At 44.5% G+C, this 20273-nt stretch overlaps 2 protein-coding genes across 8 annotated transcripts in view; one reads left to right on the top strand and one right to left on the bottom strand.

Moving 5' to 3' along the window:
* Positions 1-327: 327 nt before the first annotated feature.
* On the bottom strand, positions 328-1004 carry CLDN5 (claudin 5). The gene has a single exon (XM_075167111.1). It carries the CDS (start codon positions 1002-1004, stop codon positions 354-356), a length of 651 nt encoding a protein of 216 aa, XP_075023212.1. The 3' UTR covers positions 328-353.
* A 10147-nt stretch (positions 1005-11151) lies between these two features.
* Positions 11152-20273, top strand: part of LOC142090321 (septin-2) — a 40958-nt gene continuing 31836 nt past the window's right edge. For 5 of the 7 annotated variants that reach the window (XR_012676497.1, XM_075167996.1, XM_075167995.1 and 2 more), the window contains exons 1-4: positions 11269-11373; positions 16850-16901; positions 17970-18069; positions 19584-19670. Coding sequence is in view for 6 of the 7 variants with exons in the window: in XM_075167996.1 (XP_075024097.1) it covers positions 16875-16901; positions 17970-18069; positions 19584-19670 (214 nt within the window). In the remaining variant the exon portion in view is untranslated. Of the gene's footprint in view, positions 11374-16849; positions 16902-17969; positions 18070-19583; positions 19671-20273 lie in introns of all 7 variants that reach the window. The other 2 variants (XM_075167994.1, XM_075167993.1) reach the window with 2 other exon arrangements.

Here is a 20273-nt window from a genome sequence, read left to right on the forward strand (position 1 = left end):
CGGTGCCCCCAGCCGCCCCGGGCGGGGAGACGCTGGCTCGGCTGCGCTGTGCGGCCGGGGAGGGCTTTGCTCGCCCCGGCACCGCGGGCGGGCGGTCAGTACCGGGTCCCCGGCGGCGCCCAGCGCGGCGCTGCCCGCAGCGGAGCGGCCAGACCCGCCGGGGAGCCGGGCTGGCGGGCAGCGGGGCGCTGCCCTGCCTAGGGCTGCCGCTTTACGGGGGTCCCCGTTAAGAAGAGACTCTAGGCAGGGGAGCGCTGGAGCTCACCGCAGAGGCTCCGGCGCGGTCCCCGTGCCGGCCGGCTCGCAGCCGTCTGCCCGCGTCCCCGCAGGGCCGGGGGAGCGGGGCACCCCGCTCAGACGTAGTTCTTCTTGTCGTACTCGCCGTTGGAGGTGGGCCGCCGCGGCGCCGAGTACTTGACGGGGAAGGAGGTCTCGTCGCGCTGGGAGCAGGAGCAGCAGCAGATGAGGCAGCCCCCGAAGAGCAGCAGGGCCGTGGCCGCCCAGCCGATGTAGAGCGCGGACCCCATCTCCCGCTTCTGGGAGGGCGGCACGGTGGGGTCGTAGAAGTCGCTGATGACGATGTTGGCGAACCAGCAGAGCGGGACGAGGACCAGGACCCCGCAGAGGATGTAGATGGCCCCGCCGGCGATCACGATGCGGGACTTCATCTTGCCGGGCCGGATGCAGTTGGTGCACTGCGCGCCCACCACGGTCACCATCAGCGCCACCAGCCCCAGCAGCGCCACGATGACGGTGAGCGCCCGGCCCGCCTGCACCTCGGGCGGCAGCGCCAGGATGGAGTCGTACACCTTGCACTGCATCTGCCCCGTGCTCTGCACCACGCAGTTCATCCACAGCCCTTCCCAGATGGTCTGCGCCACCACGATGTTCACGTCGATGAAGGCCGACACCTGCCACATGGGCAGCCCGCAGGCCAGGATCACCCCCACCCAGCCCAGGATGCCCAGCCCCAGCCCCAAAATCTCCAGCGCCGCCGAAGTCATCCTGCCGCCGCTGCCCAACAAAGCCTCCGGAGAAAGCACGGCGCGGCGGGTCTGCACCTCTCGCCCCCGGGCGGCTGCCGAGCCGGCTCTGAGGGCCGCGGCCGCCGGGCAGCGCTATATGAGGAGCCGCAGGGCGCCCTCCCACCGCCCTCCCTGACGCCTGGCCCGGCCCTTTCCCGCGGAGGGGGGCTCGCACGGCCGCTGGTGGGCGGCAGCACCGCCCGCGCCCCGGGGAGTGCCGCGGGGCCGGGGCCGGGGGCTCGGCGCTCCCCCGCTGCTCGCCGCCGGCTGCCGGGGGGGCTCCCGCCGCAGCCGGGGAAATGTCCCGCTGCTCGCCCCGGCACCCTGCTCCGGGAGGAGCTCGCAGGGACGCTGCCCGCTCCCGGGAAAGCGTGGGGCCGAGGAGTCTCCTAGCGGAGTCCAGACACCCAGACTTCGTCCTTTTAGTGCCGTTATCTCTGTATTTCCAATTTACTGATAAAGTCCACAGCCAGACACCCAGCAGCAAGGACGTCCTGATTACCAGAGCCTAATTGATCATTTCCCGAAAGGCTGAGCATACTGACTGACCTGCGCATCTCTCTCTTGCACATTGTGACAGGCAAAAGTTTAAGCAAGCACCACCAAACGCCTTGGGAACCACCCTGAAAATGGAAGAGCTTTGAATATGGGATCTGCACATCATCTGTCAGTACCAATAGACAGATTCTTAATTCGGTCCAGGAAGAATAATTTTTATTAGCTTACACCAGGCATGAAACTCTTTTTGTTTTGATACTGGAGCCAAGAGCGAGACATTCTATTTAAATATGTTGCCACAAAGATTTCAAACTTCACTTTATTGTTTTAATTGCTCAAGTACATTTTGAATCTTTATGGTGTGTCAATGAGTTAAGTGCCTGTATCCCGAAGAGTGTATTTGCAAGAGTTTTCATCATCAGGCTGTGCAGACATTGTAATTGCTACAGTCTCTTCATGGACCACTGGCGTCTTGGATTGTTCTTGCAAAGAAACCTTGGTTCAACCCCTGCACGCCAACAGCAGCTCACAGCCCCTCCAGACTGGCAGATGCAGGGAGTGTTGGTGGGCGAATGCTGCAGCAGAAAGAGAACAGACCTCACCAGCTGCCTCACGGCACTCACGAGGAGCTGCGGTCCAGCAGCATTCCACTGGGTGCCCTGAGAAAGGCTTGTTTTGATTTAAACCGGGATTGGTTTGGTTTATCTTAAATAAGTTTAAATGTTTTAGACGAAATTGAAAGTTATGTTCACACTGATTTTTGACCTGGCTTGGCTAGGTTTGGTTTCAGTTAGCCCAAAGTATCCTTCTAGTGTAGTGGAGATCACAGAGTTGAAAATAACACATTTCCTGCCCCTATGGAAGTGGTTTTCTCTGTTGTACAGAAATTGCAGCATGTGTTACAGCATACAGAGATTTGTGATGGAAATATTAAGACTGATGTGGATGCAGCATGAATGGAAGAGTCCATGTGTGAAGCAGAAGCAGCAGAAGAAATGATAAGCAAGGGTTAAAGGAATCACATGCATCGACAGCTGAGGATGTGACTGATGGGTTAACACTGAGCAATGCCCTGCTTACATCCTGACAGCAGCGGCACTGATGACTCTTCTGCAACAAGGTCACAGTACACTGGATGTGGCCTTTCACTTCTTTTTTTCCAACTAGAAGATAAACTTTAGCCACAAGACACACAAAAAAGAAACAGAAGAACATAAGCAGTTGGTGGACCATCATGGTGTGGACATGCTGACACATGATGACCGCAGCCTCCCATTGATTATCTCTGCTTGAGGAGCTGTAAACATTTCTAGCATGGAAAATGTCTTCCTAACAGGGGCTGCCTGGTAAACGGAGTTAAGAGGAGTTATCTCCTCTTCCAGCTGTATATGAAATACATACAGTTTACTTCAATTATTTAAAACTGTAAATTCCAGTGTGCAAGTCCAGGAGGAATGTGTGACTGGGGCTGTGCAGCCTGTCAAACTGAGGCTGCTTACAATCACGCAGAAAAGTCCCTGGTGTCAGGGAGAGGAGAATGTGCAAAAGAACCAGCCACAGAGACAGAGATATCTCAGAGGTGAACAGGAAGAAACCCAGAACACAGGCTGAAACTGAATAACATCTGTATTTATGATGATAATAATGATTATATAGAAAACAGCACAGAAGAACAATTAAAAAAGGGGGGAGAAATGCCAGTTATCTTAGCCCGTAAGCACAGGAAAGCCCCACCCTTGCCACTTGCCCGGGAGCACGGAACTCTGAATTTCCTCCGCTAAATGGCCTGTGTGTGCTCCTGTGCCGACCGGGAGGCACTCATGGGGCTGGGAAGGAAAACCAGTGCATGGCTTGTGTTACCTCTGCAGCCCTCACCCCACCTTCCCTTGCTACCTGTTACCGAGCAACTGATTCCTACAAATCACTTAATCCAAGACAATTATTTCTCTGGGGAAATATATGCTTAATAATCACAGGGTAAACCAACCTTTCTGCTCAGAGGCATTTCCATTCCTGGTATTTCACCTTTGTCTGTTTGTTTCTTTTCCTTTCCCCAGATACTAGCTTTTATCCTGGCTACTGGCAACAACCTCCATTTTTAATTACTCTATTCCCTGATCCTGAAAGTGACACTCGTTGCACAGGCTACCCTTAATGAGCCCATCGGTGCAAGGTGCTCACTGGTCTGCTTACTTGACTTACTGGTAACTTGACTGACACAGCTGCTGGGGGCCTGAGGACCCTGTCAGCTTCAGCGCATTGTGGCTTCTGATGGTGTTCATGTCACAACACCGGGAATTAATTTAAACTCCCAGAAATGGAAAGGTTCTAATTTCTTAAAAGGAAAAACAAATCAGCATGATGTTTTTCTTGGGATGTTAAGCAAAGAAATCACTACTTAATAAATTAAATCCTTGCTGGTAAAGTCTGGATTCCTTTCAATTCAAAGGCATGATGTTCTTGCAGCAAAGTAACTCATTAACAAATGGCCATTAATGTCATTGCATCTCTTACTGCTCCAGCTATGTATTTATTAAATTATTCTAGGGGGGATACATAGGGGGGCTTTGCAGCCTGTAAAAATGGGCGGAAGTGGTATTCAAGCTGAGAACAATTGCACAGAAACCATACTATAGCAAGAGGGGCTTTGGGATTAGAGGTGATTGTGTTTTCACTCTTTTCCTGACATAATCAGGACAAATACCAGGCGCAGAGTTACTGGGAGGGCTGCTAAGGGGGGTCCAGGCTCGCACCAGCATTGCTTGTCCTGGAGTATGAGCCCTGTACCACGGCAGAGAAGAACGGCTGTGCCCAGCCCTCCGGTCTTGCTAGGGCTTTGCTCAGCCCAGAAGCATCCCACCAGCAATGTTTAGATAGATTTGCCTTTTGGGACCTGAAATGCAGTCTGCAGAGCACGCTTGGCTTATACCTTGTGGAGCGTCCCTTACCTACATGCTTCTGCTCCTTCTCATCCCTAAAACGTTAAGCATCTGGAAGACAGAGAAGAAAATGACATTTGGTATCAAGCTTATGCACAAACCTAGTATTGTTTGTGTGAATAAGACAGAGTACGAGTCAAAAGATGAATTAAAAGCCCAGTGATCTTAAGACAGCTTACCATAACTTTTGGATCAGACATAAGCAAAGGTGAAGAATCAGGAATCCTATTAGAATTAGATTTTGTGCCATATTTTGTCTTCTAATTAGTGCTGACATAAAGGCAAGGATGTTTACAAATACAGAGGTGTTAGGCAGGGGCTGTTCTTTATTTAGAAAGCTTGAGTTTTCTCCATGAAGATTACTCCTTTCTGAATTATCCTTTAAAACGCAACTGTTTTTCCCAAGAGAAGAGATTTAGTTGGAGCTTGAGTGCGCATACCATCTTCCACGGTAAGATAGGCCTCCATGAAGTTCCTGCATGTCAGCAGTGCCAACACGTCTTCAGACCAGTGTGACACATCAGAAGACTGGCATGTAGGAATGAGTCCTTGTCAAATGAGCAGGTGATTACAAAATGAAAGTGCACAATTTCACCATCGGATTTATCTCAAGATCATTTATTTTGGAAACAAGCTGAAGCGGTTAACATGACGTTGTGACTTCCTCTCTTAGTTCATCTTTTGAACAAAGAGAAGCGATGATTTAAAAGCCACGCCAGGATTTTGCAAGAGTAATGCTCTATGACTGGTGCTAATGATGTAGGATCCAACACCTTTTTTAGTACAAGTGTGGCTGCTGCTCTTCAGGATTGAGAAATGGATACCCACGCTACTCTTCCCCCTCCGTGGTGATGTGACAAGACTCGTGTAAAACAGATTTATGTAGTTGGAAAAAACAGTGAAAGAGGTTACAAACCTGCTTCCAACCTTCATGTATTTGCTGCTGTATATCCCCTTCCAAACAAAGCTGCCCTAGCCCTGCATCAGTCTCTGCACTTCACACACACCCTCTGCCTGGGCTTTTTTTTGTGAACTGCCCACTGGCACTGCCAGGGAGCCGGGAGCGGGGGGCTCTGGCTGGCCTACACACGCTGGGAATACTGAGACAGTGTTATGAGCCGTTCCTCACATAATGAGGAAAATAATTGCGCTAACCCATCATTAGAACTGAGTTCCACGCCTCCCTGCTCGAATTCCTCTACACACAAACCTCTGGTTTGAAACTTCCCCTTGGTTGGAATTGATCTTCATGTCTTTACGTCTTATTAAAGCACCCCCTGACGGGAATATTTCCAGTCACTGCTGTCAGGACCAGCTGGGCTGCACTGGTGAGCTGCTGTGCACCTGACTCTTCAGCACCTTGTTTTCTGAATTTGGCTTTCGAGAGGATACTGCGGTGTCGCTGGACAGCCATAACCCTGTGTTAATGGCATTTCAGGGCAGTTAGTATGGTGAATGATGGCCCTTTCCCAAAGCTTAGAACCTCCCGTCTGTAGATGAGCAGCTAAACAGCCTGATCACCCCACTCGCCAAGAGAGCACGCTGAATATACACTTAGGTCATGTCACTTCAAATACTTCCCTTTAATGCTATGGACAGCTCTTGAGAACGTGTTAAAGCTTGGACAGGCAGAGGGGGGAAGGCTATAGGAAATATACATTGTTTCTTGCCTCAGGGTCCATTCTATGTCATGTTTCCGATCAGGAGAAGTGTAGTTTAATTTTGTCTTTTTCCAAAGTCAGCCTCCTTCCACAGATTGTGGTGTACCAGGACCCTGGTAGATCTCTTTCCCATGTAATTGTTGGGAAATTACAGAGCAGCGTCAGCAAGGACAAATGCCATTGTTTTAAATATACATTGCAGATGTTGAAAGTAATTAATAAAGACATGACTATGAAGTTACTGAAAACTGTTCAGGGCTAGTGATGGGAAACATACTGTGTTTCTCTAGTGTCCCAGGAAATCTGTGTTCCTGAGAACATGTGAGAGGTTTGGGACATCTCCTCTGATTATGAAAGTGATGAATTCTCAGCAGTGCTGTCCCTGTTCTTAATGAGATACATCTGAGGCGAGCCCTGTCTTTGGGAATAGCATGCATCTGTTTTGTCAATCCTGATTCCCTTCTTAAAAGTGAAGCTGGTTTCCAGTAAGAGGAAAGGATGGCTGTTATTGGTGAAAAGATGCAAAATCTCTCTTATTCCAGAGAAAATTTTTAAGTTCTTCTTATTGCTTCTTCATTACCATAATTAGCATCTTGAAAAGGTGGGCTTGTGTGTGCTTGTAAATGCAAAAGAAACACTTCTGTTCCTCCGAGACTGCTGTAATTCAAACACAACCTTAATTTCCTGTAGTGCGTCACTAAAAATGCGTTTATCTTTTTTGCAGCAAGGGAAAATACTTATCTGTGGCAGATTTTCTTATGGATTACTAAATAACTTGTAAAGTAGCTTGTGTCAATAAATCCTGGTGCATCCACAGATGCTGGCTTACTGTTTGTGTCCTACCAGAGCTCCAGCTCTGAGCCGCACACTTTAAAAGGGCTCAGCGGTGAGTCCAGCTTTCAGTGGACCTGACATTTCCGATTCCCGACGCAGCATGTCTGCAAAAACACAGCAGATTTGAGATGTTAGAATGGTTCACCCCATTAGTGATTCCATGGATAAAGCAATACAGAAGGGTATTTTGATCAAGTCACCAGTTTACCAAATACTAACAGAGAATGGGAAGTTCGCCCTTAAATTTCTATCACCACACCCAAATACTAAAAATTAGCCCAGGGAATATCTAAATTATGATATCCAACATTCACACTAGTTATGTTCAAAGTAGTTTTTTCTCTAGTAATCCTTTAAAAGAGGATGTCACCCACAGTGTGCAGCTCTTACGTATTTATTTCTAAAAGGTTTGGTCCTGGAGCCATGTACTGTTATTTAGCAAAGCATATTCCGAATCAAACACAAACTTAAATCTTATAGAAATGAAAATGATTTATGCATATGCTTAAGAATAAATTGTTTAATCAGGACTTGAGTAATTTTATTTCCAGGGAAGATTGGGAGAGTTCAAGATGCTCAGTGTCTTACAGTGGTGGGCCAATATCTCCATGAATTGCTCTTATGGCACAGCCATTACAGCAATCACACATGATTTTAGGCTCAAATTCCAAATAGTCAGCTATGTGAGGAACAGACTCAATTGAAAGAAAATCAAGTTAAAAGGGATCTCATGACTGAAAAGAGACAGTTTTATTTTGTCTAAGCAGCATATCTTCTTTTTTTTTTTTTTAATTTAATAGCAGTAATGCCAAGGAACATGGGGTTGTTTTATCTATCAAAGCTCAATTTAGTTTTCAGTTATATAGTGGTATTTATTTTATTATAAACAGTATCATATCATTTTCTCTGTTAAGGAGCAGAATAAAAGATATATAATGTCTTTTGCTGAATGGATGAAGTATTTCTAACTTGCTAAGGTGTGACTCCACACAAAGTTAAGATTTTAATTCAAGGAAGGATTCTAATTTTGCTTTTGATAATGTAAACATAGATGTATCAGGAAGTTTTATTAAAGGCATTTGAGCTTCCAAGGGAGGAATAAAACAAAATTCTTTCAGATGTAATAAATATAGGAACGAGTGATTCACAGTCAGACTGCCATTCACTGCATTAACATTTCTAGACTATTTAACCGTTTAGGAGGAAGAGCGTTCTTCAACACAACGATTTCTTCTGTTTGCACCTTTGCTAATACCAGTGTGAGAATAACAAATACGCAGTACTGCAGTCTCTTGTGGGCGTGCATTCTCTGTAGGTTTCCGAGTGCAGCATTTCTCAGTTACATGCAGCAAATTGTTCCAGTTCTGCTGCTCGGTGATCCTGATACTGTGGTTTCATAACAAGTCTCATAACAGGTTTCAAAAGTAACAAAAGTACATTTTCACCAAGTGCGTAATGCACTGTAAAACTCATTGTCACAGGATGCTCTTTAATGCCAAAAGTTGAGATGGGTTCAAAAAGCAACAAGAAAAATTCATGGAAGAGAAAACTATCAAGATAAAGCTTCTGGCTCAGGAAGCTGCTGAGCTCCAGACTGGCGGAAGCTGGGAGGATACACAGACACGGTGCTGCTTTTATCTTTTGCTAAGCATCTGCTGCTGGGCGCTGCAGAGGTAGGGCACTGGCTAGATCTGGCCTTTGCTCTTACCCGAAGTGCCCTTCCGTATCTTACTTTCTGGCATAATGGGACTGTTTTGGGAGGATTGTGACTTCCCTGAACATCTTGTGTGACAGTTGGTCAGCCGTCTGATTCAGCCATGTCTTGGGAAAATTATTTGTATGCCTCAGTAATGAAACATTTGGAATTTCTGGAGAACGTTTCACCCATTGCACTAAATCCTGCCAAAGGAAAGGAGTGACAATCATGGGGAAGCACTAACTTCCACTGGACTCGGTGTTGATGCAAGTCCATAGTCTGGCATTGTCCATGCTAATCTCTTGTAATTTCTTCAAGTGCTAAATAGTTTTTTGTAATATCAGTTTATGTGTGTAAAACACTGTGTGCATCACAATGTTCTTATTTAGGGAAAGAAAGAAAAATTGCCACTGTTGTTCCTTTGGTGACGGTGCAAAACACCTATATGGAGATCCACGGAATAATTTAAAATAAGACAATTTCTAAAGAAGATTGAAATGCCATCTTTTGACTCCTCCAAGAAGGCGGCGTATAACGGTACTTTGTGTTATAACATTACACTTTGTCCTAGGAAACGGAACTTGGTTGCGCTTTCATTGGCTTTTCTCTTGTTCTTACTCAGATCACATCAATGCTTGGTTGATAATACGAGCACAATGTGAGTTAGCAAATAATGCCAGTCTGCCTTCAGCAGCATTTGTTTCACTTCCACATTTTCCTGTTGTGAGCTGCAACCTTGTTTCCTTAATGGATGGAAATACAGACAAAACAGAAATGTGCTTCTTGGTATTCAAAACAGCAAGTCAAAAGATTTGCTGCTAGGTCGCACATACAAACTGCCCTCTGCAAAATGTTGGGATGGTTTTTCCTGAACCCAGTCCTTGCAGCTGGAATGTTGGAAGAGCACTTCCCTGAACTTCTGCTGACACTGTTTTAATCTTGTCAGCGTTGTATTGAGCACTTGAGCTATGTGACACTGTTTCACCACGAGATAGTGATCGGGTTCTGTAATCTGACTGCAGGTATCATTTGTGCTCTGTGTCTGCTGGAGTCCCTGGTGCCTCAGAGAACTTGCGGGCGAGAATCCCACTCACCCCTTCAGCGATGGCACTGACCAAGGCGGAATGGCTCTTGCTTAACCAGAGGGAATGCCATAATGAAAGAGAAGATAGCAAGTGTAGGTAAAACGAGTACATTGGTTTTTTTGCACAACATTTGAGAGAGAAATTTGCTTCATGTGTGGATGAGCAGCTGAAAACCAAACTTATATTACGTACTCCGTTACAGTTAAAGAGCACAATGTTTAAGCTAGATTTCCCTCTGGCTGCCACACCTACTGTACCAAAAGCTTTTCCACTGTGAGGACTATGGCTAAAGCCTGCTGTAGTGGAGGCAATCTGAAAGCTCAACAGTATTTGGGTAGGAAATAGGAATCAAACAATTTGAGACGGGGATATTTTAAGCAGAATGGGCTCCGATCGTGTTTCATTCTTGAAGGTTAACTCGTGTGCGTCGCTCTGGACCGAGACTGTTTGTATAAGACAGATGCCCGAGCGCGCTGCTGGTGGGGCGTGAAGCTGGGGGATCGGACAGCTTGGGTCATTTCGAAGTCGTTACATGTAGTGTAGTCGGAGCGCGGTGACCTCCGCAAGGGGTGGCTCTGTCAGACGAGCCTTTTTCCCACGTGTTTTTCCTTCGGGAAGTCAGCAGAATCAGGAGATGCTCCGTACTTAGAGATGTGCTCTACAACTACCTGAAAGGAGGTTGTAGCGAGGTGGGTGTTGGTCTCTTCTCCCAAGTAACCAGCAATAGGACGAGAGGAAATGGCCTCAAGTTGCGCCAAGGGAGGTTTAGATTGGACATTGGGAGAAATTTCTTTACTGAAAGAGTGGTCAGGCCTTGGAACAGGCTGCCCAGGGAAGTGGTGGAGTCCCCATCCCTGGAGGTATTTAAAAGACGTGTAGATGAGGCGCTTAGGGACATGGTTTAGAGGCCATGGTGGTGTTGGGTTGGCGGTTGGACTTGATGATCTTAGAGGTCTTTTCCAACCTTAACGATTCTATGATTTTGGCGCTCGGGCCAAGGCAGGAGGAGACCGGCTCCGGGTGCGGGTGCAGAACTCCCGGGGACAGCAGCAGGGGGACGGAGGGGCCGGCGAGCGTGAAGCGTTTTAGGAAACCGCGGGGCGGCTGCTGGGGACCCGGGATCCCGGCGGGGGGAGCCGCTCGCCCGTCCCCGCAGGGCGGGTTTCAAACCCGTCCCACCGGGACCCGGCTGGCGGGCAGTGACGCGGCTACGGGACGGCCCGGGAGAAAAGCACCGCCGCTGAGCCGTCCCCGCGCCCGACGGCGCTGTGCCGGACCCCCGCGGGCGGTCACGGCTCCGCACCGCGCCACCCCGCCCGGCACGGCGGCCCCTGCGGGGGGGGGGGAGGTCGCCATGGCAACGCCCCGCCGCCCGCCCGCGCGGCACGGGCCGGCTCCCCGCGCTGCCACTCAGGCAAGAGGGCGGGGTCGGGGTGAGACGCTCTATCCCGTCTCGCTCGTCCCGCAGCCGCGCCTCGTTGCTATCCTGGGAAGCGGCCTAGACCATAGAGTCGTGCGGAAGGTAGATAAGCGCTCGGCCGCGGTGGCGTGTGGGATGCGGGAGGGCTCTGCGGCGGGAGGTGGCGGATCGAGGCCTGGCAGCCTGGGCACCGGCGGAAGCGGCCGCAGGCTCAGGTAAGCGCCGGGCCGCGTCCTCCGGCGGGCGGGTGGACGCCTCCGCCCCGCACACTGCTCCGCCTGGCCAGTGCCCGCGTCCCGCGGCTGGGCCTGCAGCCGCCAGCGGGGCGGCGGTACGGGCTCGGCCCTGGCCCGGCCCCTGGAGCTCGCCCGCGGCGGCGTGCGCCCCATGCACGGGCCCAGGGCCCTGCCTCCGGCCTGCCTGCTCTGCCCGGGGCGAGGTTTGCGAAGCTGAGGACGAGGAGGGGAGAAGCGTGTGCGGGCAGAACCCACGCAGCCCCGCGGCCGGGTCGTGGGCCGTTTTCCGCACGGGTTTATTTGTTTTTAAAGCGAGGCGTGCGTTACTTCTGAGATGTGGAGGGGGCCTGGGGTCTGCCCGGCATAAGGCAGCCGGAGATGCGGGGCGAGGACGGAAGGGGAAGTTCCGTCTCCATCGGGCATTCCTCAGATGTCTCCAAAATCGCACCGCTGAGCCTGGCCCGCTGCCGGGAGCCGGGGGTGCTGCGGGGGAAGGCAGAGCCCGCCGCACACGGGACGCCGCGCGCCTGATTTGGCAACAGGCGGAACAAATGCTTTACACGTCTTTTTGTCTTTTTTTTAGGTCTTAAATTATTGTTCCCATGCGGGTTAGAGAGTGCATGGTATCATGGGACTTAAGCATGATTTGGTGGTGATTTAGAATACTAACTTACCACTGTTTGCTATGCGTTGCCAGTATGTGCACAATTATAGTTAAGCTTTGTGGGTGTGAGGCAGAGCTGCCTATTTCCTGATAAGTGATCATGGCTAATATGTTTAGCTTTTTAATTTAAAAAAAGTGCCTGCTTTTCACGTTTATAGGTTTGTTTTGCAGTATTTTTCTCTGATACAGTAACTTTGGGAAAATACTGTCAAAAGCTGCTTGCATAGGAAGCACATAATCACTAAAATTGATCATTAATGTGAACGGTGTCATTGCCTCCTTTGTGCTTTTTAAGTGACTGTATTCATTGAAATAACAGTAAGAAAGGAAGTTGTCTAGAGTAATATGTTAACACTGAAATGGAACTTCAAATAAAATAGTTAGGATTAGGGTTCTAGATTCATGCATTACTTTTTCTAGACCTTTTCCTTTTAAGAACGGTGCTCATACATGGTTCTTCTCTCTCACTTGCTTACTCCTTGCCTCCCTTTGCTGTGCATGTGTGCTGTTAAGTCACACAATTGTTACAAGTTTTGATGAACAGCAATGCATTCCCAGCAATAATCTATATGGTGTGTCATTGGTTCAAATACATTATCAAAATGAAGTCTGTAAGACTTACGAACACCGAATACTAATTCAAAGACAAAGCAGTGGCGTACACTTATCTTGGTCTACCTGCAACCATAGCTGGGTTTTTTGTTGTTGTTGCATTTGCTGTTAAATTCTGTATTTGGTGAAGGTGATACATTAAGAGTAATGAATAAAAGTAATGAAGAAATGTATGCAATTGTTAATGTGTAAGAGAGGATTCCTTCAGTTGGTAACATCTGTTTCTAATGAGGAAAATGGAATTGCCTGGGATTGTTGATACAGAGGGAGTGGTGCTTCTCCCTGGGAGCTTCTGGGAGGGGGTTTCCAACTAGAGATGAGGACGTGCTACGAACAAAGCATGACACAGAGAACAGGCTCTGCTGGACCTGCTGTTGTTTGATAGAATTGGGTGATTCATACAACTTTAATAGCGTAAGCTAACAAAAAAACCTGCTTTGTGTTTGAATACCCCTATATCCAGTTTGGAATACAGTGAGGAAATTTTTAATTTTCACATAACTTCCTTGTTTCTCTGTATGCAAGACACTCGGAGAAGTTATAAATTTTTTTTAATTATTTATTTTTTATTATTTATTTATGTGCTTGACTCTGACATTTCTTTGTGGGTTTTTGTAGTTCTTTTTGTAAGAAACCACAAATACTGGTATTTTACTGAGATATTCTTGGTGTTTCTCTGTCTGTTTTAAGCCTGAAAATGTGACTTCAGAATGCTAATGTTGTTGAGCCCATTTCCAGCATTTCCTAGTCTTTACTGCTTTCTGTGGTTCCTTATTAGGTTATTAAATACTTTTTTAGAAGTATCAGAGTTATATAATCTCAGATAGAAAGGAAGAGGCCTCATTTGATAAATCAGGAGGGCTGTTCTGCTTGTAGAGATGGTTGTTAAGGTCACTCTAAAGTGATTATTTTAAAATGTTGTTTAATATCCTTATATGGAAACACTCCCTGTACATTTTTCATAGCATTTTCTTTGTGCTAGTTTCTATTAAGAAGCTCCCAGTCTGCCTGTTCCTAACAGTTTACTTCTTGCATCCTGGCAGGAACAAAGGAAATGACCCATTTTCCTTCCCCTCTCTTTCTCTCTCACTGGAATACTTTTCTTAGCAGAAGGCGTTAGGATGGCACGTTCCAAGCCTCTGTATTTGTAGAGGAGGCAACGGTAACCAAACTTAGTGGTAATCTGCTCCCTTCAATTGCCTAACAGCACATTCTTTAGGTTAAGAATTTGTTGGGATCTGAAATAATACTTTGTTACGTTATCCACTGCTCAAAAACCGATCTGAACATTCCTAGACTGTAGCATAGTGTCCCTTTTCTCTGCTAGACTTGATAAATGGGGCCCACAATTATTTACAAACAAGGTTTCACTGCTTTTTGCAAGTTAATGCAGTTGTATATTTCTTTTGAAGTATTTTGCATGTGCTGCTTTGCTCATCTCATAATGATTGAAATAGTCCTTTGAAAATCTAAAGAAAACAGAACAACTATGGCTTGCTTTGTTTTGCCTTAGGTTTGTTTTTTTTTTTTTAATTTTATTATGGAAAATTGATGAAAAATGAAACATTACAATTTCCAGATGTGGAACTATCCAGGGTGTTGTCAGATACTCAATTTCACATTATTTTAATGTTTGATTAGGTTGTATGCAGACAAACTTCAGGATTTCAGCAGTTATTGATGCATAGTGTAGCCTGGTCCATTGACAAGTTATCACTTGTAAGCAATACTGTAAGCTCTGTGGTTATTTGGTGCTGTAAGAAGATGTAACATACGGTATTTTGCTAATTCCAAGGTTTTGATTTGTAGTGATATGGTAAAGCTTCAGGAAGACAGCTCACGGTTGTCTGGGGAAGTCGGTTGCTTGAATAATTTTCCAGGCAACCTCATGAGGGCAGTATTATGAGTTGCAAAATGTGTTGAGGCTGAATAACGGAGGATTCATTTGAACCTCCGTGCCTTATTTAGGTGTTGTGGAACAGCAGTTTTATCTTTTTTCTTTTTTCAGTTAACTTTTAGTTAGAATATTTCTATTCTAACAGTGGGGAAATAACTAACTGGATGCGCTGCAGTCATGATGTGATCAGAGCAGCTGTCCTGCAGCTTTGGCTACAGCAACTTTTTGGTCGGAGTAAGATACAAGGTGAATGTGGTTTGCCCAGTAGGAAACAGGCGTTGTAAGTTATATTTGTAGAATGATTTATTGTAAATTTAGCTTTTTATGAGATGACAGACTAATTTTTGAAGTCAGATGTGTCATAATCACTTGACAACAATTTTGACTCTTCTGCTTGTTAATCAAGAAGCTTGGGTAACGCTACAATGGATGCGACTATACTGTCAGTTTAAAGCAGAAGTAATTAGAGAATTTGCCATACATATTTAAATCTGAATTGTTCCCCCTTCTCACCTTTAATTATAGGCAGCTGCTCTGGGTGGCTTCTCATCTGGCATTACTGTGAGAAATGGGCCAGAAGATTTATCTGTGTTAGCACTCAGACAGTGACTATTTATGAACTTTTCTCAACTCTTGAATTACATCACTGATTTTATAGACAAGGTGACAATAGAGGTTTCCAAACATAGAAACAAGGTGTGGACAGAGCAACGAGTTACATCTGTCAGTCAGGCTGTGACTGACTTTAAGGATCTGTAACACTGGTTGGCTGGAGGCTGGAATGAGCCCTTGCATATTGGTCAAAGAAGAATAAGCTCTGTTTTTTCAAAACCGTTCTTAAGGGATGTTTCCCAGGCTGTTTTGAGGAATACCTGATTAGAGGCTGTCAGAAGATGATTAGGATCAGGACCTCCCTATTTTCCAGGCAATGGATGTATTAGGCTTTCATTAGCAAGCAAACGAACTGAGCATGGGGGAAAAGTAGTTGGAGGAGAAGAAAAAACTTTGCTTGCTTACAGGGTGGCTGGTGTCTGCACAACTGCTAGGAACTGAAATGCCCCGCTTCAGGACAAACAAAATGCCATGTGAGCTGAAGACATGTTTTCTTTGAAACTCCAAGTTGCAATTATGCTAACTTCGACTTTTCCTTTAGTCCAAAGCTTAGTATGTCCCTGCTAGGGTTTGACTGTCGAACTGCGGGTGTCAGAAGCTGGACTGTATCCTGCTAGAACGACTCCCGCTGCCCGGCAGGAAAGGATTCTGTCTGAACACACAGGTGCCTGCACAGGGGTCACTTCCCGCTTTCCCAGGCCAAGAGCCGCGTTGTCAACAAACCAAGCTGTGAAGTGCTCCTGCCACTTCGGCGTTTCCTGTCAGTGCTCTGTGGCCGCCCTAAATAAAAGGGCCTCGCTATTGCCGTGATAACTAATCTATAGCACAACTAACGTCCTTGAGTAAAAAGATAAGGGCTTGCCAAAACCCAGCTGTTCTGGGCGTCTGAAGCTGAAGAACAAATCTTTTTGATAGTCCCTCAGATCAGGGTTGAATTTTCATGTCCAGCATGGGTTAGCAAGTGCCAAGGTTCTGCAATGTTTGGTGTAGTGTTCACACTCAGCGATAGTACTTTGAAGTGACTGAAAATAATGTTATAACCTTTACCTGGAAATCCCATAGGTGTCCTGTTCTCGGGAGAATTGTTGTATGCGGTCATATTTCTCAAATACAATTTTTTGGACAACAGTTTGATTACATTCACCTATTTGTAAACCATCTTTAAAAACCGTATAATTCATAAGTGTAAAGGGTAAAAATGGAAGGAAAAAGGACCTCCTTATGCTGTATAGGGTGTGGGGAACAGAAAATATTTGAATTTTAGGTTTTATTAGCTAATTACAGAATCAGAGAACTTAAAAGAAAAATTACATCAGGAGTACCATGCATACTCAGCATTAGCTTTCAGTAGATATTTTTCCTTCTTTAAAGACAGGATGGATGAAAGATCTTTAAGGATACTGAATTTTAGTATTTTGAGTTTTAAAGGCATCTTTCTATTTTAAGTATTCAAATGAAGTATTCTGGTTTTAATAATCCTGTGTAATTTCTTTCCTGTGGATAGCTTCACAGAAGCAGCTATTTTGATTATGGCTTGTTTATTCTGGTAATCTTTGAGTATGTGACATTTCATTCTATTAGAATATTATTATATGCAATTGTTCAGTTCAAAATTAAAATGAATGTAATCTTCAAGTCAGCTAACATGCACTATGGATTTTATTTTCCAGTGTCTGGAACTTGGAGTGACGAAACATGTCTCAGTCAGGTGAAAAAGTAAAGGTAAAGAGATGGCTGCATAGCAAAAATTTTGTTTAGAATCTGTTCAACTGCTGAAAATACTTGTAGTCTTACTGAAGTGGTAAAATAGTGAATAAATGATACCTCATTTCTTCAGATGCGTTTCTTAAAAGGAACTGTTTAGTAGAAACAGAGCATGCATGTGATTCTAGTAATAGGCTTTCGGATGTTTGCCAGACGTTCAGGTTTGCTTACACATTTACCTAAGGAAATTTAATTTGACAAATCTTCATTTCTAATGTTTTGCCTGTCTGGGTGGGTTTTAAAAAGATTGTTAGCAAATAACTAATTGCCTTTTAAGTGATTTCCCCTGTATCACCCCCTGCCCCACTGAAAGCATGGCATTGTATAAAAAGTGTTCTGATCATAAACTCATCTGTGAAGAAAATATTTGGTTCCAGCTAGTTCATAGGTCCCTAAATCAAGTGGCTGCCGTTCTTGTTTAGGCTCCTATTCGGTTTTCAGTCAATTGATAACAGATGGTGAAGCAGACTGCCCTTTTTATAGCCCAAATCTCTTTGATAAGTTTTTCAGGCACATTTCTTCTTCCTGCCTTTGTGTTAGAAGCTAAACATAGTGAAGATAGGTGAACAGCTTAACAAGCAGAAGGTAGATCTCTGTGTGATTGTATCTTGGTAATCTCTGCATTGCTATACAAGGTTCTTGTTTTTATACATGTGAGTGTATGCATTATTTATTTTTATAGAAGACAGTAGCAGCGGATACCAAATTTGAACAGATATTTTTGACCTCTACAGCTTAAGACTAATAAAAGTGTGTTCTTGCAAGTTTGCAGATTTTTTTTTTCCAAGGAGAGACTTTATGTGTAGGCCAAGGTACTTATCAGATTTCTATTTATATCAGACTGCGTGGTAAATGGGCCTGTTTCAAGGTCTACCTTGCTATAGCAGCAAAAAATTGTTTCATTCTCTATTTTTCCATGTGCTTTATATACCTCTGCACTTTATTGTATAGAGTCAGCTGAACTCTGTTTCAACTTTTTAGGGGGAAGGGGATCTCATTTATACTCAACTTTTGTTTTCTTGTCAGTTTTCCGACTCAGCAGGCTATGTGGGATTCGCTAATCTGCCCAACCAGGTTCACAGGAAATCTGTGAAGAAGGGATTTGAATTCACACTGATGGTGGTTGGTAAGTGACTTGTTTAAGTATTTTTGACTGCTATACAACAACAAAAAAATTTCTTTCACATAGACATATGTTTCCTACTTAGCAATACAGAAGAAAAAGCTTTGAACCTCTATACACTCTTCAATTAAATCTCTTACTATTTTGTCATGTTTGGTAGGAGGGAGTATTTGTAGTGATTAAAGATGATGACTTTGAGCCAACAGGACATTCTTGTATTCCTGACTCATCATCAGATGGTAGGGATAGTTGCTTAATCTTTTTTTGACTCCCGTTTCCCCAACTGAAGGCATGAATGCGCATGGTGAATAACTTTCTGTTGAAATGGTGATGCTATTCTTGTGTTTTCTGCTGTTCTATACTGACTCACTCCAGTTTTATAACTAAACTTTTAATTTGCCTGTTCTGTGAATGAGCACCTGTAGGAGTCTTTGACAGAAAGTCCTTTAGGCACAAAGCTGTTCTAAGGGACATGTTGGATTATACTTGCATTGAATCAGTTTAATGTTATACAAGTGCCAAGGGAGCCCACAGTACTATCACCTTTTTGTAGTAGTTTCCTTGGAATTACATGTTATTGAAAAATGAAAATGAGAAGAGATGCATAACACTTCCTTCTTATTCTCTGTGCTCTGTAGTACCATTTGGGATTATTTGGTGACGGAGCATTCAGCAATGTCTGTAAAATAAATAGGTAATTTGTGATAAGTGTAGAGTTTTTATTTCCTGTAGTTTGTGATGATAAATACAGGTAGCTTCTCCATCTCTAAGATTAGGTTAGTGACATCTAAAATAACACGGCCAATTGTTCTAAATGCTGACTCCTTTTATTTCTTGGGTTAGGAAAAAAAATGACTTTTTGAAATTCAGGTTTAGTAAATGCATTTACAGGTTTAACTTTGTTACTTTGAAGTAGGACAAAATTTGTATGACCTGAAGTTCTAGAATTATAGAACTTCTCAGGTGAATTTTGCATAATTTTCTTACGATTTTCTGTTTCACGTTTCATAGGACGTATGTAGCCTAACTATAAGGGTGCAAAGCTCAACTGTTAAGTTTGGGATTGCTTTATTCATTCTCTCTCCCTAACAGTGTTCCAGGTTCAATTTCTAGCTTAGGAAATACCTTAAAGCTCTCAGAAGTTTTCAACAAGAGAGTTACAGCTCCTGATTTTGTAAGTTTAAATGGAAAAAAAGCTTCTATTTCCCTGAAGTAACCTAACTATCTCTAGATCTATAGTCAAAGTGCTGTATGACCTTTGAGCTTTTATTATGAAATCTATTACAGTAAACTTAGCATTTTCATGTAACATTTATAAAAACACTGGAGGCTTGTTTTTCCTGTGTTTTTTTAAAGTGCTTAGCTGAACCTTTGATGTTTTTTATCTCAAAAACGAGGGTGGATCCTATGAACAAACTATTTTTCCTCCATAATGTGGGCTTGGGGAAAGAGGAGGTGCTTTAAAAAGCCGGGAATAAAAGGTGTATATGCTTAATAACCTGAATTATTTTTTGTAGGTGAGTCTGGCTTGGGAAAATCCACTTTAATTAACAGTCTGTTCCTGACTGATCTTTATCCAGAACGTTATATTCCTGGAGCTGCAGGTAAATGTGGTTTTGCAATTCCTGCAACACATACCCTGTGTAATTTCATGTTCTTTCAGTTAGCATTGCTTCATTCTGATGATAACTTCACCCACAAGATCCTTTCTTCATGCTGTCTAGGTGTATTTTAATTCTCCAAATTATATTTTTTTGAGCTGTCACTTTCTTATTTATATTTCCTTTCAAAGACTCAGCTTTTGTTGTTTTGTCATCATTATTAAAAAAAAACAACCCCCAAACCTTTTAGGTCTCAATATACCTAAATGTGGTTTTGCTCTAATCCCCATTTTCTCTAATGTTTTTTGCCTGTAATGCCTTAAATCCTGGTTAAAGGTGTAAATACCATTTAACAAAGAATCTAATATGCTTCTGAGTATTATAATTTTATTTTTGCATATTCTCATGACTAAATCCTCTTTTTTTTTTAGTTCATTGTTTCTTGCCTATTTACAAAAATGAGGTGTTAAGTTTTGACTAGCTAGCGTGGTTTTTTCTTTTAAATATTTTATGTCGTGTAGGCTACAATACACTTCAGATTGCATTTCCTCCTCTGTTGTTCTCTCCTGCAGGGGTTTCTGCAGCAATTGATAGGCATAATAACAA

The sequence above is a fragment of the Calonectris borealis genome, chromosome 18 (genome assembly GCF_964195595.1).
Source record: "Calonectris borealis chromosome 18, bCalBor7.hap1.2, whole genome shotgun sequence".
NCBI classification, from domain to species: domain Eukaryota; kingdom Metazoa; phylum Chordata; class Aves; order Procellariiformes; family Procellariidae; genus Calonectris; species Calonectris borealis.

Excerpts from the sequence above, each read along its gene's own strand:
- CLDN5 (XM_075167111.1), bottom strand. The coding sequence starts at position 1,004 with ATGACTTCGGCGGCGCTGGAGATTTTGGGGCTGGGGCTGGGCATCCTG.